Here is an 18,279-nt window from a genome sequence, read left to right on the forward strand (position 1 = left end):
TCAGTCCAAAGGTCATAACCAAGTACTCGAACAAGCCAACTGCGCCTGGTACTCTGAACGCAGTCTTGTTCACATCTTCTGGGGCCCTGAAGATCTGGTTGTAACCAGCATTGCCATCCATAAAACTCATCATTTTGTGGCCGGCAGCTGCGTTGATCAATGTTTCTGCAACAGGCATCGGGTATTCATCCTTTGGTGTTGCTCTGTTGAGATCTCTAAAATCAACGCAAACACGCCATCGGCCATCCTTCTTTTGTACCGGTACCACGCTAGAGATCCATTCTGCATACCGGCACGGCCTGATGAACCCAGCATCCAACATCTTCTCCACCTCTTTCTTAACTTCTTCTAGGACTTCGGCCTTCATCTGACGTGCTCGTTGCTGAAACGGCCGAAACCCTTTCTTGAGCGGGAGCCGATGCTCGACGATGCTTCTATCCAGTCCGGGCATCTCAGTGTAGTCCCATGCGAAGCAATCCCGGTACTCCTTCAGCAGTGCAATCATCTCCTCTCGCAAGACTGGATCCAACTTTTTGCTGATAAATGTCCGCCGTGGTTTATCCCCAGGACCGATGTCAACCTCCTCCAAATCATCAGCTGACGTGAACCCGTATCCGAGTTTGCCGTCGTCTGAAAAATCAGCTGCGAACGCAAGCGAGTCTTCGTTATTCACAAGATCAGCGGCGAACACAGGGAGATGACAAGAAAAATTATTTGGCCAACCGCGTGGGCTGGCCGCTTCTACACTTCCATTATCATTGGAAACCAAACAGTCGATGAGTGGCCTACTGCCAGAGCAGGCCATCGTGTGTACATGATGTAACAATTCCGAACCAAACCAGGATTTTTCTATTTTTTGGGGCCGATCGCTGGGACCGGCCTCTCTATTTCTATTACACCCCGTGGCATGCCAGGACGCATCTATTCTGTGAGGCCAGTGGATAAGACCAGCCTCAGTCCGTTTTTTGTTGCCTCGATCCGATCACAGTCTTCCAGGGCGATCCCTGAGATCGGCTCTTGTCCTTCTGCATCCCAAGCATGCATGTCTGCGAGCGAGACCTCGCTGGAATCGTCTGCAGGGACCACTTCTACTTCATTGTCATCCCTTTGGACGAGGTACTGATGCATTGTGGAAGGGATACAACAGTTGGCATGAATCCAGTCCCTCCCAAGCAGCACTGTGTATGTACTCTTGCTGTTAACGATGAAGAACGATGTTGGTACAGTCTTGCAGCCCACTGTCAGTTCCACATTAAGAACCCCCATCGCCTCTGATAGCTGTCCATTGAAGTCATTAAGCATCACATTGGTCTTGATCACATCGGCAGAAGAACGACCCAATCGACGCAGCACAGAGTATGGCATCAGGTTGACTGCGGCACCAGTATCGACCAACATCCTGTTCACAGGCTTGCCATTGATGAAGCCCTTGAGATATAACCCCTTCAGGTGCTTGTAGCTCTTCTCCTTGGGCTTCTCGAAAATGATTGGCCGTGGGCCGAGATCCAGCTGCGCGATGGCCAATTCCTCCGGTTGGGGTGCCCGAAACTCCGATGGGAGCACGAACACCATGTTCACATCAGCCGATGGCTTCTCATCGGCTTTTGTCTGCTTGGGGCGCCACTCTTTTCTCGGAGGGCGCCTTTCCTCCCTTCGCGGTCGTCTAACTTGCTCCGCGAGATCCGGACGCGCTTTCCTCAGCACGTCGAGGTACTTCGCTTCTGCCTCTTCCAGATTGCGCAGGCGCTGCACCCTGCGCTTCTGCGAGCGATTAAGCCCGTCAGGACACCACTGTGGATGATGGTACCTGTCTTCTTCTTCTGGCTCGGAATCACCCCCGGTTGGCCGTCTCACACGGTTATCATGACGTGTTCTGGGCCCCAAACGCCAGAACACCGATGCTCATCCTGTTGTGGTGTCCTCGAGTCCTGCACTCCAAGCAATCATCTATAGTAGGCAATCGGCTCATACTGGAATTCCAACAGTACCTGAAGAACGGGCAGTGCCAGTGGTCGCGTATAGCCTGGCGTCTTCCCAGTGCCCTCCCTGTGCGGTGCTCGTACTTGTCCTCCTCCGATTCGTATCGGCGGCGCAACTTGTACTTGTACTGGTATTTTTCCAGAAGCCGATTAGAAGCTGGAAGCTGATTGCGGATATGACGCACCTGCTCTTCGGTCACATATTGCTGTTCCAGTTCACGTTCATCCTGCGGCCGTTTGCTAGAAGCGGCCTCTCTCCTCTGCTTGTCATGGCGGCGCATGGGTCCCACCATGTTGATCTGGAATGCCAAATCCTGGCCCTCGGATCCGAAGTCTGACAGCTCCACCATGTTAGCTTGTGGGAAGGGCTTTGTGTCAACCTTCATCGTGTGTTGAGCCAGGATTAATCGGCCTTGCTCGATAGCCGATTGTATCTGACGACGTAGCTCCTTGCATTCACCCGTGTAATGAGTGAACGAGTGGTGCCATTTGCAGTACAGTCTTCCCTGCAGCTCTTGTGCCGTCGGTAACTTGTGATTCTCTGGGAGCTTCAGCTGTTTTTCTTTGAGGAGCAGATCAAATATCTGCTCTGCTTTGGTTACGTCGAAGTCGAAGCCCTTCACAAGCCCCTGCTGTTTGACCCACTTGCACGGGACAGGGTTTGCCCCCCGAGTCCACTCTGCCACGGCCACTTCTTGGTCTTCACCAGAGTCATCAGATTCTTCCGCCTGGGCCATGTTTACATGGCGCTTGAACTTGTCCTGGTACAGCTCAGAATGGTAATGCTCGTATGTTGTAAGCTTCTGCACCAGGTGCGCCAGAGATGTGAACTCCAACTGAAAAGCCGCATCCTTGATTGGCTTAGCAAGTCCCAGGATAGCCAGATCGACTGCCTCCTTCTCTGTGATGCGCGATGAGTAGCATTGGTTCTTGACCTCCCTGAAGCGCTGTATGTACTCTGACACAGTCTCTCCTCACTTCTGCCTGACTTGGGCGAGGTTGGCAATTCCAGCTTCGGCAGCCTCCGAATGGTACTGGGTATGGAATTGATCTTCGAGCTGCCTCCAAGTTCGGATCGAATCCGGAGCCAGTGATGCATACCACCCAAAAGTTGGGCCTGTAAGGGATTGGCCGAAGAACCGGACCCTCAACGGATCCGACACTGAGATCATCCCAAGCTGTGTTAAGTATCGGCTCACATGCTCGATGGAGCTGGCTCCTTCTGACCCGTTGAACTTGGTGAACTCGGGAAGCCGATACTTGGGCGGCAGTGGGATCAAGTCATAATCACTTGGATACGGCTTGGAATAGCCGATCGCTTTCCTCTTGGGCAGGATGCCGAACTGGTCTCTCAGTATTGCACTGACCTGCTCCACACTAAGAACTCCTGGGGCCGATGGCTCAGCACTCGGCCCAGTAGCGTACTTTGCCAGCCATGCTTGTTTCTCCGCGTCTGCTCCAGAAGCTTCTGGGTTTGCCATCTGCACCGAGAGTGTTGGATTGACGCTGTCAGGGATGTAGGCGCACGTGTAGCCGTGCGGGATCTCCTTGGGTGGCTCGGTGAGGAATTGGCCTTCTCCAGGATTGCCGCCGATCTTGTGGACGACGTAGATCGGCGAATTTTGTGGTCTTGGGGCCGCAAACGAGAACGGCAATACCGGTCTAGAATGCAGTGCAGCTTCCTCTATGTGACTCCCCAGGGTTGGCCCCGATGGAGAGTACTGGTTCTTGATTATCTCCTGGATGACGCGATGTGCCATGCGCTCGAGCTCGTTCATCAGGCTCTGAGAGTGACGATGAAGCGCATGGGCCACCATGTAGTTCATCTCCTGACACAGGGCCCTGGTGCGCTCCTCTGATGGTACAGACAAATCCACGTTGTCGAGAGCGCCTTCAGGCGAGAACCCCTCCCACCTGATGCCATGGTTGTGGGTCCTCTCAAAAGAGCCGATGAGATCGGCTTCCAGCAGAGCTTTCATCTCATCATACTTCTTCTTGTGTTCAGGAGAGATCTCTTCATACGTGACGGGCTTGGGAGCGGGTTCTTGATCTTGAGCTCCAGTCATTGTTGCAGTGGACGTTGTTGCCGAGAAGGGTCCCACCGGGCGTGCCAGAATGTGTTGTCAGTCGAAACCCACCGGCGAGCAGCGACGGGCAACACGAAGAGCCGGGAGGTCGCCGGGGCGCTGGCAGGCACTTCTCCCTCGTCGACGGCCCGCAATTCCGTCACGCGCCCGGAGAATGTGTGAAAACCGGGCATGCCACCTGACCTATACCCGATCAGGAGGGTGCAGACGTGCTCCGAACAGTTTCCTGCACACAAAGACACGTGTAAATGTAAGTCCGAGCCGTGGTCGGCTCCCCGAGACGACTCTTGCATCGGCTTTAAAGAGCCGATCGAGTCCCGGTGTCAGATGGGATCTGATTGTATCCAGATATGATAAATAAAGCAAATAACTATGAAACTGCTTCAATTAAATCTAATTAATCTAATCCACGATGGTAACAGCTTCACTGCTAGATCGGAACATCCTACACGTGACTAGACCTAATGAATGTAACAGATAACTGAACCATAACTCAAAACAGAGGCCTAAGAACTAGCAAGAGCCGATTCCCGGAACAATCCCTATTAAGGCTAAGATAAAGCATCTACTACACCACCGGATCATCCAATCCGTTTGCAAGGCCTAACCTAGCAGATATTACGCAGACTCCTAAGATAAGAGCAAACCATAACAGATTAGATCTACTAGACATAAAAGAAGCAGGGTGTTGCCTCTGTGCGACTAATTCTATACGACAAGAACTAGCATAAGATTGAAACGTGACTGCACAGAGACAACATGATATTCATAGATGATAAGCAACAAAGCACAATGGATCTACTAAAAGCCATGCTACGAACATCAGGATAACTAGTACTACTCGCCATAAAAAACGCTTCAGTACGAGTAATACCAAGGTAAAAGCAAGAATAACGCTGCCCTGATCGCGAGAAGCGATCAGGGCAACATGGCACTTACTTGGATGAAACCCTAGGATTAGGGGTGGCGATGCGCTAAGAGTTGTTGTTTGCGAGACGTGATGATGCTCTCCTTCATGAATAATAAAGGGTACATATTTATAGTCCGGAGACTTGGGAAACAATCTAAGCTAATCTTGTCCCGATTGGACTCTATCTCTAATCTTAAACTAAATCTAAGGATACATGGCCCATGCAGCCCAGATGCTCACGCAGGAGCAGATTTACAAGTCTTCTTCAATCTTCTGCTTTAAGCCCATCTTGCTTTCGGCTCATAAATTAATCCTGTTAATTTATGGTGATAACACCCTTGTGGTGAACCCGGTGATCCGCCAGATCCATCTGGCCAGGGTGCTCATAGACGGAGGCAGTGCCCTCAACATCATCTTTGCCAAGACCCTAGAGGACATGGGGTTCAACATGACCACGCCGGTCCCTTCGGACCAGGCCTTCTACGGCATCGTCCCGGGTGCCGGTTCGACTCTGGTCGGCAAAGTCACCCTCCCAGTCACCTTCGGCACTCGGGACAACTACCACACAGAGTCCATCATCTTCGAGGTGGCACCGTTCGAGACCTCCTACCACACCAGACTTGGGAGACTAGCTCTCGCCAAGTTCATGGCGATCCCGAACCACACGTATCTTCTCCTGAAGATGCCGGCTCCGAACGGAGTCCTCTCCATCTACGGCGACATCCAGACGTCTCACTCATGTGAGACGGAGAACATCAACATTGCAGAAGCCACAGAGAGAAGCAACAACTAGGTGTCTGTCGCCCAGACGGCAACGACTCAGGGTCCCAGCTGCACCCTGATAGCCAGACGAAGGCGATCGTCCTTAGCGACAACCACCCCGACAAGACCGCCTTGATAGGGGCCGACCCCGACTCCGCATAGGAACTCGTGCTCACCTCCTTCCTCCGGGCTAACTGGGACATCTTCGCATGGAAGCCCTCCGACATGCCAAGCGTACTGAGGGAGGAGGCTGAGCACTCCTTGGATCTCACCGAGAAGGCACGGCCCGTCAAGCAATGGTTGCGTCGCTTCGCTCAAGATCGGAAGGTGGCTATTAGGGTAGAGGTAACCCGGCTTCTAGCCGTCGGTTTCATCCGAGAAGTTACACATCCAGAATGGCTGGCAAACTCAGTCCTTCTAAAAAAGAAAAATGGCGAATGGAGAATGTGTGTCGACTATACTGATCTCAACAAGCAATGCCTCCAGGGGCAGATCGGGCGCAATTCCGAGGCCTATGTAGATGACGTCGTCATCAAAACCAGGTCCAATGATCAGTTCATTGCCGACCTCCAGGAAACATTTGAAAATCTCAGGAGATTCAAATGGAAGCTGAACCCCACCAAGTGCGTCTTTGGCGTCCCGGCCGGGAAGCTACTTGGCTTCATTGTAAGCAGTCGGGGCATCGAAGCTAACCCAACAAAGATCAATGCTATCAGGTTCATGAAGCCACCCAGGTGCAAGAAGGATCTGATGAAGCTCACAGGGTGCATGGCGGCCCTGAGCCGGTTCATCAGCTGACTCGGTGATAAGGGCCTACCCTTCTTCAAACTTCTCAGGAAGTCAGACAAGTTCGAGTGGGACGAGGAAGCTGCCGCAACCTTTCAACAGCTCAAAGACTTCCTCACAACTCCGCCCGTCCTCACAGCTCCAGAAGATGGGGAGACGCTACTCCTCTACATCGCGGCAACCACGCACGTGGTCAGCACCGCCCTGGTCATTGAACGAGACGAGTCAGGCCATGTCTACAAGGTACAATGACTCGTCTACTTCATCAGTGAAGTACTCGGCGAGTCCAAGCTGCGCTACCCACAGGTGCAGAAACTCGTCTACGCGATTCTCATCACGTCAAGGAAGCTGCGCCACTACTTCCAGGCGCACAAAGTCAAGGTGGTCTCCTCCTTCCCACTCGGCAATATACTTCACAACAGAGACGCCAATGGCTGGGTCGTCAAGTGGTCAGTGGAACTAGGGGCTCTATCCATCGAGTTCCTCCCTCGCTCCTCCATCAAGTCACAAGCCCCGGCTGACTTCATTGCCAAGTGGACAGATATCCAGGATCCTCCACCTGACGAACGACCCGAGCACTGGGTCATGTACTTCGACGGCGCACTTAACCTCGACGGCGCCGGTGCAGGCATCCTATTCATCTCCCCGAGAGGTGAGCAGCTAAAGTATGTCCTCAGCTACTCTTCAAGGCCACAAACAACACGGCCGAGTACGACGCCCTCATCCACGGTCTCAGGATCACGGCCTCCCTCGGCATCAAGAGGCTACTCGCCTATGGCGACTCCAAAGTCATCATTCAGAAAGTCAATAAGGATTGGGACTGCACTCAAGAGAAGATGGACGCCTACTGCAAGGAGATACGCAGGCTCGAAGCCCACTCCTACGGCCTGGAGTTCCACCACGTCCTCTGGGATTACAACATGAAAGTCGATGTACTCTCCAAGCTGGGCTCCAAGCGGGCACTCGTCCCGGCCAGAGTCTTCGTGCAGGCTCTCAACTCCCCCACTATCAAGATCGAGGAGGAACCTCCCACCAAGCCAGACCTATCGCCAGCCCTAGGCCAGGAAGTATTGGTCGCCGATCCAGATTGCCGAACTCTGATACTCGACTTCATTATCAACAACAAGTCCTACCCGAAGGACAAGGAGCACGAACGACTCGCCCGGCGAGCCGCAAACTACGTTGTTATCGGAACCGAGCTGTTCAGGCACTCAGCCTCCTCAGGAACCCTTTCCAAGTGCATCTCCCAGCAAGACGGAGCCCGACTCCTCAGCGAGATCCACTCGGGAATCTGCGGAAACCACGCGGGTGCGTCAACACTAGTTGGCAAAGCCTTCAGATCAGGCTTCTACTGGCCGACGGCCCTGGCCGATGCCTAGGTCATCGTTAGACGATGCCCAGGATGCCAGTTCGTCTCAAAGCAGCAACACGTCCCGGCTCAGGCTCTGCGGACGATTCCTCCATCCTGGCCATTCGCCTGTTGGGGACTCAACTCAGTGGGACCACTCAAGGCGGCGCAAGGAGGCTACACTCACATATTCGTCGCCATCGACAAGTTCACCAAGTGGATCGAGGTCAAGCCGGTCTCATCCACGTCAACAGCCAAGGCAGCCGAGTTCATCAAAGAAATAATGCACCGGTTTGGAGTGCCCAACCGGATCATCACAGACTTGGGCTCCTCCTTCACCGGATCAGAATTCCGGGACTTCTGCCAGGAGAGCTGCATCGATGTCTACTACGCCTCTGTGGCCCACCCTAGGTGCAACGGCCAGGTAGAGCGCGCCAACGGCTTGATCCTTCAGGGGCTCAAAGCCAGAATTTTCGACCCGATCGAAAAATCCAGCTCCAAATGGATCCAAGAACTACCCAGAGTAGTATGGGGGCTGTGCACGGAGAGAAATCGGGCCACCGGCTACTCCCCCTTCTTCATGGTCTACGGTTCTGAGGCTATCCTCCCGATGGATATCGCCTTTGGTGCTCCGCACACCCAGAACTACGATGAAGGCGAAGCCGAAACAACTCGGCGAATAGATCTCGACTCGGCCGAGGAGCACCGTCTAACGGCAGCCCTCCAGCACGCCCGGTACGAGCAGCAGCTACGTCGTAATCACGACAAAAACGTCCAGCAGCGCGACTTCAACGTCGGCGACCTGGTACTCCGACGGGTCCAGTCCCCCGGAGGCAAGCTAACTTCCCCATGGGAAGGACCCTTCATTGTGAGCAGCGTAGTTGTCCCAGGAACCTATAGACTGCAACGCAAAGATGGAACAGATGTGGGCAACCTATGGAACATCGAGCACCTTCGTCGCTTCTAGCCGTAGAAGAATGGTGAAGAAAGCTATGTACTCAACCCATCAGTTATTAATAAATTTCAAAGTTTTCAGTTACTTGTACTCGTTTTTCCTTCTCCCCGACTTGTTCAGCACACTCGGGGGCTGTGTGTCGGTCAGCCCGACTCGTCTTTCACACTCGGGGCAGGGCTCGGCCAATCCGAGTCGCCCAAGTCTGTCTAGCGCAGACACCCCCAACGTAACCAGCTGTTGCGAGCACAACCCTGCTAGTCCTGGAACCACCCTGCGTCACCTCTTACCACCCGCGTGCTTGATGTTCAGCTCTCAACCCGGCAAGTAAAGGCACATCGCAGGGTCGTCTCTTCCTAACTACTCGGCCAACTCAGCAGCGACTCGGATTACGGAATCAAACACAAGAACATGTAAATTTATTTACATATAAAATAAATATTTTTCATTGGCCATCAGCTGACCATTTCCCAAGTTTCTACAGTTACAGTTGCCATCCGCATCGGCAAGGTAGTCGGACCAGGCAAGGTCCAAGGTATCCGGCGCCATCCCATCACCCACCGGCTCGAAGTGGGCCTCCGGGTAGTGGGACTTCACAAGTCCCAGGGTGTACCGGGACGTATCCTCGGCGACCCCCTTGGCGAAGCCCTCGAGCCACCAACGCCGCCTCCTGCTGCGCCTCCAGCTCCTCCGCCGCGGCCGTGCCTTCCGGTTCAAAGGTGGCGAGGACGGCGTTCACCTTGCCGGTGAGCCGCCCCAGGGCCGCGACCGCCTCAGCCAGCTGGGCCTCCGCACCTGTCAACAAGGTTCCACTTCAACTCCCCACGAGTTCATTCCAAAGGAAACACAGAGTGGTTCCTAAACCATACCTTCGCGTGCCTGGCGCTCCAGGCGGAGTTTGCCTTCTGTGGCGTCCTCCCTAGCCTACGTGGCCTCCGGAGCCTTCTGCAGCTCGGTATTGGCCTTCTCGCAGGCCGCCAAGTCGCGCTTCAGAGCGCGGACCTCCTTCTCCAGCCCTGAGAGGGTACCGATTAGCCTGAATGCAAACGAGTCGGCATAAAGCGATGCACGTTCCTTACCCTGCTTCTCGTCCGTGAGGGCCTTCATGGTTTCCGCCCGCTGCTTCTGTAACACCCCAGTGTTAATCGCGATGCTAATCTTGTGGTTAACTCGCTAATTCCTGACTTAAGCTCATCGTTGGCGTTAATCGAGTTCGTGTGGTAAAACATTGTTTAGCCGCGTTCGATCTCGTTTTTCTCCATGATTCGAGCTTCAAATCAACTTTCGTCCAAAACAAAAGTTGTAGCTCTTATCGTTCTTTACAACTTTTATTTTGGCCAAATTTCAAGTTCCTATACGGAAATTTGAGTTTCAATTGGTCAAAGTTCGGTCAAAATTTAGTCAAAGCGATCACTGTGCTGCGCTGTTCGTTACTGTGCTTGCCGCGACCGACCGCCGGCGACTCGACGCGTCGCGCGCGTCGGCGATCCTCGCTCTCCGCGCTGCGTGCCTTATCCGCTCCCAGCGCCATCCCTATCCAGTTCTACCCCCTTCGTCCTCGCCAAGCCGAGCCGAGCACGACCGGAGCTCGTCGCCGTTCGCCGCTCCGACCACCCCCCTTGCCGCTCCGCTCGATTCCTCGCGTCCCGACCTCCCCAGCCTTGCCCTGAACCTTCCCCACCTCTCCTCGAGCTCAGCCGTGCCGTTTTCCTGGCCCAATCGAGCGTTTCCGCCGCGGCCGCCATTGCCGTTCTTCCCGAGCTCCGCCCCTCTCCGTTGAGCCCACTCCTCCGGTCGTCCTCGGTCGATTCGACCCCTCGGTGAGCTCCCCCGCAAGCTCCTCCATCTCCCTGACCCTTTTCCCTTTGAGTTTGTGCGCTACCGTTGCCGGGAACCCGCCTCGCCGCCGTGCGCCGCCGCTTACTGCCGCTTGCTTGTCGCCCGCCGCCCTGGAGCATGCGCTCGAGCTGCTGCTGCGCACACGGGGGCCGCCTACCCTTGCTGGACCCATTCCCGCCTTTCCCGGCCGCTGTCCCGCTCCACGTCGCCGGGGAACGCGCCGCCGCCGCCTCCACCCTGGGGGCGCCGCCGCCAGGCCGTGCGCGCGCCTCTGCGCCGCCCCGCGCGAGCCTGCTCGCCACCGCCGCGTGCCCCGGGGCCGCAGAGCTTCCCTCGACGTCGCGCCGCCGTATCCCGCGGACGCCCTGCTTCCCCGCCGCCGGTACGCTACGCGCCACCGCAAGCCGCATCTGCCGACGCCGTGCCGCCGCCCATACCGCGCGCGCCCCTGTGCGCTGCCCCGCGCGCGCCCCTGCTCGGCCGCAGGCGCACGCCCCCCCCCCCTGCGCGCGAGCCGCCGCGCGGCCCAGCTGGCCGGCCGGCCCCCACGGCCGCCGTGCGCGCGCTCCGCGCGCCGCCGGGGCAGAGCAGAGGAGCCCCTGCTCCCTCTGTTGCTCTGCGGGTGGGGCCCGCGGGTCAGTGGGGGTAGGGGTGGGTTTTGTTTTTTTATTTATTTGATTTGAGTGAGATTTGCAAAATTCGTATAAAATCAAGGAAAAATGCGAAAAATGCAAACCAAATTTTGTTGGGTTTCTTAAGTTAAAATCTTCAGAGGAAAAATACTCGTGCATGTGAAATGTTACTTTTGCCCCTGCTAAAAATGCGGTTGTGTTTAAGCTAGTTTATTTTTGTATCGGTTGTTTTGGTTGTCTAAAAATTATGAAATTTATTCAGTAAATTACTTTTTGTATGTGTAGTTCACTGAAAAATTTCCATGGGTAAAAGCTTTGCGTGTGTTGCAAATCCATTTATGCTCGATTTATTGTAGCTAGTAGCAAAGTAAATGTTTTCCTTTTCGCAATAAAAGTTAATAAATTTTTCTTGCATGTGTTGTCAATGCCTTTTCCTGCTATTTAAATGTTACTACTTTATTCATGTCGGCAAGTTGAGTTCCTGCACGTATTTCGCTCCTAGCCGCAGTGTTCCTTTTTGCGCTGCCATAAAACCTTCCTTTCGGTGTTATCCTTGCATCATGATCGCTTGTATCATTTCATTGCACCATTTTAAGTCTTGCATGGCATCCTTTTTCATACGTGTAGACATCACGAGCGAAGCCGTCTACGAGTTGGTCGCTGAGCCGATCCCGGAGCCGCAAGCAGGGGAACCGCGAGTTGAAGCAGCCGTCGAGCCAGGTCCAGAAGTCGCTAACCCCGCTGACTGGCAAGGCAAGCCCCGGTGCATAACCCTTAATTTTAGTATTCAATATTTGTTATATAATTATTGTGCATTTAAGTTTCTAGGAGTTGATTGGAACCTTAGATGCATGATCCCTAGGTTTCCTCAGTCACTCTACTAGTATACAGGTCGTTAGTACTGCAATGCTTAATTAGGATTCGGTAGAAGACGAGTGATTCCTGTCACTCGCGAGATATAGGTCTTGTTACTTATGAAAAGTTGTTGGAGATTGAATCTTTGAGAAGAAGAAAGGAAAAAATGGAGACCGGGCGGAGATGGATTGGTTATGGATATGGAAGTTATGGAAAGTGAGCCTCCGCCTGTGTCGATTGAGGACTGTACCGTTGTTGGCACTACTGATCGAGGATTGAACAGTACTAACCGCATGCCGGGAGTAGGAGGTAGTTGAAACCGGTAAGCTCAGTACCATAGGTGCACCGGTAGGCGGACTTGATACTGTCTTCACCAGTGGAGCTAGTATACAAACTCATGGCTGACCCTTCGTTGGTATCGGTGGGGCTAGCAGTCCCGGGTCGCATGGCAGTTCGCCTATTCGGCGTGCATATGTGAAGGGTTGGTGTGTATAGCCCGACGGGGCATATACGTGCCGTGTTGGTTAGGTCCACCTTGCAAGGTTAAATCGAATCGATTCGCCGTGACTCGCGGATATGAGAACCTTGATCTCTCTGTCACATCGTAGTAAATAATGGAATTGGGAATGAAAAGTTGAGAATATGAGTTATGGCTGTGGTACTCTGAAAAGATAATGTGATCAACCATGTATGCTCTAGAGTACTAGGCAAACCTAAGTTATAGCGGTCAACTCAATTGGCGCTAAAATATTGAAAGTAAGGATTCAGTACTAGCTGCTTTTCAGCAAAATAACTCCAGAGCCAAAAAGCCTTTCATGTCTAGTTAATGGGCTAAGTATACCCACGGACGGGTAAGTCTTGCTGAGTATTAGAATACTCAGGGTTTGGTTGTAACCCTTCTGAGCAGGCTGTATTCCGGAAGACTTCGAGGAAATCAGTGCGTCCTGGAGTGGTCAGCCTCTTCCTCCAGGTTGGACGGTCGAGTGGGTTCCGTCTTCTCCGTGAAGTGAAGGCAGGTGAGCCTCACATCAGTGGGCAAGATGTGAAGTTCGTCTTTTGGTCATCGACATTATTTATCGTACTGTATTTTGAAACTTGTTTCAAACCTGTTTGTACTTTCCGCTGCGTTTGAACTCTGTATTCGAAATGTAACCCTGGCTTGTAAAACTTTATTGTAAATTAATCTGGAGACTTTTGTTTAACTCTGGTTGTAAGTTAAGTTTGAAAACTTTTGTTGCTTGTAATCACCTGTGCTCGTCTTTTGGCGAGAGTTCCCGTGTAATCGATCCTGGTTATAGCAGGCAGTCTGGGTGTACTGGTGAAGTGCATTAGCGGTGGATTAAGTTAAATGGTTGATTAGTGCACTTGATCGGTATTATTTGGACTGTTCTGTGACAGCTTCTCCAGCTGGTGATTCTGCGCCTCCAGCTCGGCCAACAGAGACTCGAGCTGCTCGAGCCGGCCGTCCGCGGCTGGCACCCCACGTATCCTCTCGGCGGCCCGCTGGCTCAGGCCGGCTAGCGCCTAACAAGAACAAGGCAATCAGTAACAAAGCCAGTACAACATGAACAACTACACATGCAAGGGGTGTCATCTCTCCTCGGCCGACTCCTCTGCGCGGCGCGCGGCGGCATGGAGCTCCTCCACCAGCCTGGCCGACTCGTCCCCCTCGGCCTCATGCTGCTCCGCACGGACGGCTCCAAGCAGGACAGGGTCCTGGCGAGCGGGAAACAACTCCCAGCTCGGGTTCTCCTGCGGCGAACTCGGCGGCGACGCGGGCGGCGTCCGCGCCACCTCCATCGGTGCGGCCCTCTCGGCCGCGGACCGCCCGGCGTCCTCCGCCTCCTCACCCAGCGCCACCTCCCGGCGAACGCGGGACCGTGGCGGGCTCCCCACCGACGGAGGAGATCTAGCTGCCTCGACCCGGCGGGCCTCATCAGTGGACTCCTCCGCCTTTCTCTTCCTGCGAAGTCAAAATTCCGCAGCGTCAAGATACAAATCAAGACCCAAAAACAGTACAAAAGGGATCACAAGTGTAACATTCACTCACCCTCCACTACGGCGAGCGGTAAAGGACAGCTCCAATGGCACGGCAGGCGGCTACGACCGGGGCACGAGCAAAGGAGACATGATGCCTCCCATGCGCGTCAGCCCCAGCGCCGCTTCCCCTTCCGCACGACCGGCGCCAGCGCCGGCGTCTTCTCCAAACAGTTCGGGGGCATCCCTTCGGCAGGACGCCCCTCATGCCGGCCTTGGAGGCCGAGATCTTCCGAATGGCACGCCTTCGCCGCTTCAGCGCGGACGGAGGGGCAGTGCCCCCTACGACTTCAACGTCCGAGTCACCCGCAACGGACGAGTCGGACGACGCCTCCATATCGGCCGCCTCCGTCTCCTTTAGATTGGCCAGGGCGGCGGCATCCTTCCCTACATGCCCCTCTGGCAGGGGAGCGGGAGACCAGAATTCCAGAACTTTGGCCTGCAAACAAAAAGACATTTCAAGTTGGTTACAACCCAACGGGTGCGCGGCATACGGAAAGCAGGGCAAAAATGACTCCAAGGCGAAGACAGAACAACTCGGAACAGAAAAGCAGAACAACATAGGAAAAAGAAGACTTACGGCTCTAGTCGGCCGCTTCAAGCAATGTGCCTTCGGGCACCCTCTGTCGCGGATCGCCCCCTGCATCATGCGGGCGACCCGGTTCGAAACTTTGTCCCGGGGGACCTTCCAGTTCTGCCCCCGGGTCGGGTCCTGGCGACCCCAGTACTCAAAGCCAGGGTGTACCCTGTCCCGAATCGGCTGCACCAGCCGCTTACTGAAGGACAGGGCCACCACAGCACACGTCAGCCCCTGGGCTGACCGGCCGGCGATCTCGTTGAGAAGGAGATTCACCTGGACCATCTCCTCCTCGGTCGGTAGCTCTTCCCAACACACGCGAGACTCAGGTGCGCGGCCAGTGCGGGCGAGCAGACAGGGAGCCGGGTTCGACACCATGAACCACTCTTTGTGCCACCCCTTGTTGCTGTCGTGGAGCTCCAGGGCCGGGTACGATCGGCCCTGGCGCAGCGAAAAGGCGGCGCCGCCCACCACATTGCGGCGGGTGGCGGACGAGTACCCCTTCAGGTGGTACAGCGCCCACCACAAGTTGAAGTGTGGGGCGATTCCCAGGAACGCCTCGTACAAGTGAATAAAGATCGCGATCTGTGCGATGGAGGTTGGCTTGAGATGCGTTACATCAAGCCCGTAGAAGAAAAGGAGCCCGCAGAAGAAGGTCCCCGCAGGCAAGGCGAAGCCCTTCTCGTAGAAGGACCGGAAGACCACCGTCTCCGTCCGGTCCTCCGTCGGGAAGTCCTCCCCGAAGCAGCACTTCCACCCCGAGATCGCCTTCTCGGGGAGGAGCCCGCGCTCCACCAAATCTTAGATGTCCTTCTCCCAAAGGGTGCTCGGCGCCCACGCCTCCGAGGACAGCGGCATGTCGACGGTGCTCCCCGACGCGGAGGAGGAAGACTTCGATGACTCGCTGGCCATTCCGGGTGGCGGCGAGCGGATCGGATCTGCAGGAATTCGAAGAGGGCGATTGGCGGCAGGTAGGCAAGAAGGCGAGAGCAAGAAGGAAAGGGAACGGGTAGCCCTCCGTGGGCCGGGCCCTTCCCCTTTTAAAGAGGATCAGACGCGTGTGCAACGGCAACCACGAAGATCGCGCAGAATTCGAATCGACTTTCCAGAAACTGCCTGAGTCCTACTCGGCAAGGAGCGGGCCCCAAACGGTAACTTTCTGCCCGTTGCAGTAAAGACCAACGGTAAAAATACAAACTACCCGGGTGCCGCTACCACTAGGCGTGTCTCCGTGACTCCGCCAGCGACCCTGTTCGAGGGCTGGGCACCGCTACCACTCGGCGTGTCTCCGCGACTCGCCAGCGACCCAGCTCTGGGGCTGGGTACCGCTACCACTCGGCGTGTCTCCGCGACTCCGCCAGCGACCCTGCTCGGGGGCTGAACGCCGTGACTTCAGAGTCAGGTGGACCCAGTTTGACGAATGACTGGGAAAATCGAATGACTGGGAAAATGACAAGGCAGCATGACATACTAAGTGCTCAGGCAACTCGGGAATTCAGGCAAACAAGGCTTCTTTATTAACCGTCGAAAAGCTTGTTCGAAACCTTCTGAGGCTCGGGGGCTGCTCCTAACGGGTGCGCCCAGGGGCGCATCCCGTTGAAGACTGAAGGGAGTTAGACATTATCATGAGTCCCGAAAAACTTCGCACAAGTCAACCATCAAGATTCAGCTCAAGCTCTTCAGCACTCGGGGGCTTGACGGAGGTACAATCGGGTACCTCCTAGCCGAGTAGTTATCTCCCGACTGGGTACCTACTCGACCAGGACCACTCTGCACGACTACTCGGCGAACAGGCACTCGACTGGACGTCAGAAGGTTCCTCCGAGGATCAGAATCAAGGCGCGGATATGACTTCCGGATATCTAGGGATCTCAACCGACCTAATTCCATGTAACAACCCGAGTAGATATCTTCCCTTACTTGTAACCCACGGCACCTGGCCTATAAAGGTGCCGTGAGGGGATCCATAGAATGCTTCTCTCATCACCGCATCTCATACAATACACACAACACAGGACGTAGGGTATTACGCTCCCGGGCGGCCCGAACCTGTCTAAACCCTAGCATCATCTCGCAACCATCTAGTTAATGGCTCTGGAATCCCCTCTTCACCTACAAATCTACCGCCGGGCATACCCCTAGTGGACTTGCCGGATAAGCAATTCGACAGCGTCCACACAAAAGGGAAGGGATTCTAGGCTTCCTAGGGTTGGTTCATCGATGGCCAGAGGCTCGCCGGCTCAAGATGGGAGCGAGTGGTGGCGCTCACCGGTGGGCTCGAGGTCGTCGGTGCTCGGTGCAGCAGAGAGGCGGTGCAGGAGGCTTGAGGTAGTGCCGTGTAGCGCTGCAGCGTCGGTGTAGAGGTACGGGTCGCCGGTGTGGGGAAGTTCCATCGGCGGTGGCTTCCTCCTTCCTTCTTCTCCTCCTTCTCCTCTGTTCCTCCTCCTCCTCTGTTCCTCCTCCTTCTCTTCTCTCGGTGGCGGCGGTGGAAGGGGAATCCCCTAGGTGGCTAGAGTTTCCAAGGGCGCGGCCGCGGGGTTTATATAGGCGGGGTGCTAGGGTTTTGGCCCGGATGCCGAAAAGGGACGGCGACGAGTGATGGTTGCGGATTGGGGGTACGTGACGGCATCAAGGGGCTCCGCAGCTAGGGTTTTTGGGGGCGCGATTGGGATAAGCTTGGCGCGCGGGTGGTCAAGGCCGACCACGGCGGTAGGCGGTGGCGTCAGGGCGTTAGCGCGCCTCGCAAAGAGACGCTCCACGCGCTGTCGCGACGCGGAATGGCGCGTGAAGGGAAAAGCAGAGGAGGCGCGGGGCGGTGTGAGGTGACGAATAAAGCTGATAGGCGGGACCCGCCTATCAGTGGCTTAGGGCGGCGAACGGGTGAGGGGAAAGGGGGTAGCGGGCCAACTGGGCTGGTCAGGCCGGCACAGGGTGGTTTGGGCCGGGATGCGCAGCAGGCCGGACAGGCTGCACGGGTTGGGCTGCGGCGCGGTTTGGGCCGGCTAGGCGGGTAGGTTTAGTCCTGGGTGAGTTAGAGGTTAGGTTAGCTTTTGTTTTTAATTTGAATGGCTGATTCAAATTAAAAACCACTCAATTTCAAACAAAAACCAATCAAATCCAAATTGAAACAAAGAGAGGCAATGAACTCCAAATGAAATCCAAATATTTCACACTAGCATTTAGGTTCTTGTGTTTAGAATTATAAATTAAGTTATAAGAATTTGGGGAAGGTCAGCATTAATCCTTAAGTGATCCTAGCTATAAACACTTCCACACAAAAAGTTTTTGAAAACATGTATTTTTGAAGAACATTCCGTAAAATTACAGGATGTTACAGCAATGGCCAAGGCGGCGGGCACGGTAGGCATGTAGGAACGGCGGACGTGGCACGCATGCAGGGGCGGCGGCGGTGGGAGGCAGGCGCAGCGGCTGCAGGAGGCAACCAGGCAGGGCGGCAGTGGCGGTTGGAGGTAGGGGTGATGGCGGCGGCGGCAGGGAGGGGCTGCAGGCTGTGA

At 55.0% G+C, this 18,279-nt stretch overlaps 1 protein-coding gene across 1 annotated transcript; it reads left to right on the plus strand.

Moving 5' to 3' along the window:
* Positions 1-5,963: 5,963 nt before the first annotated feature.
* LOC120695298 lies at positions 5,964-8,839 on the plus strand. The gene is made up of 5 exons (XM_039978584.1): positions 5,964-6,502; positions 6,575-6,767; positions 6,831-7,189; positions 7,261-7,591; positions 8,036-8,839. Exons 1-5 carry the CDS (start codon positions 5,964-5,966, stop codon positions 8,837-8,839), a joined length of 2,226 nt encoding a protein of 741 aa, XP_039834518.1.
* Positions 8,840-18,279: the final 9,440 nt, after the last annotated feature.

Source organism: Panicum virgatum, chromosome 2K, assembly GCF_016808335.1.
Source record: "Panicum virgatum strain AP13 chromosome 2K, P.virgatum_v5, whole genome shotgun sequence".
In the NCBI taxonomy this organism is placed as follows: domain Eukaryota; kingdom Viridiplantae; phylum Streptophyta; class Magnoliopsida; order Poales; family Poaceae; genus Panicum; species Panicum virgatum.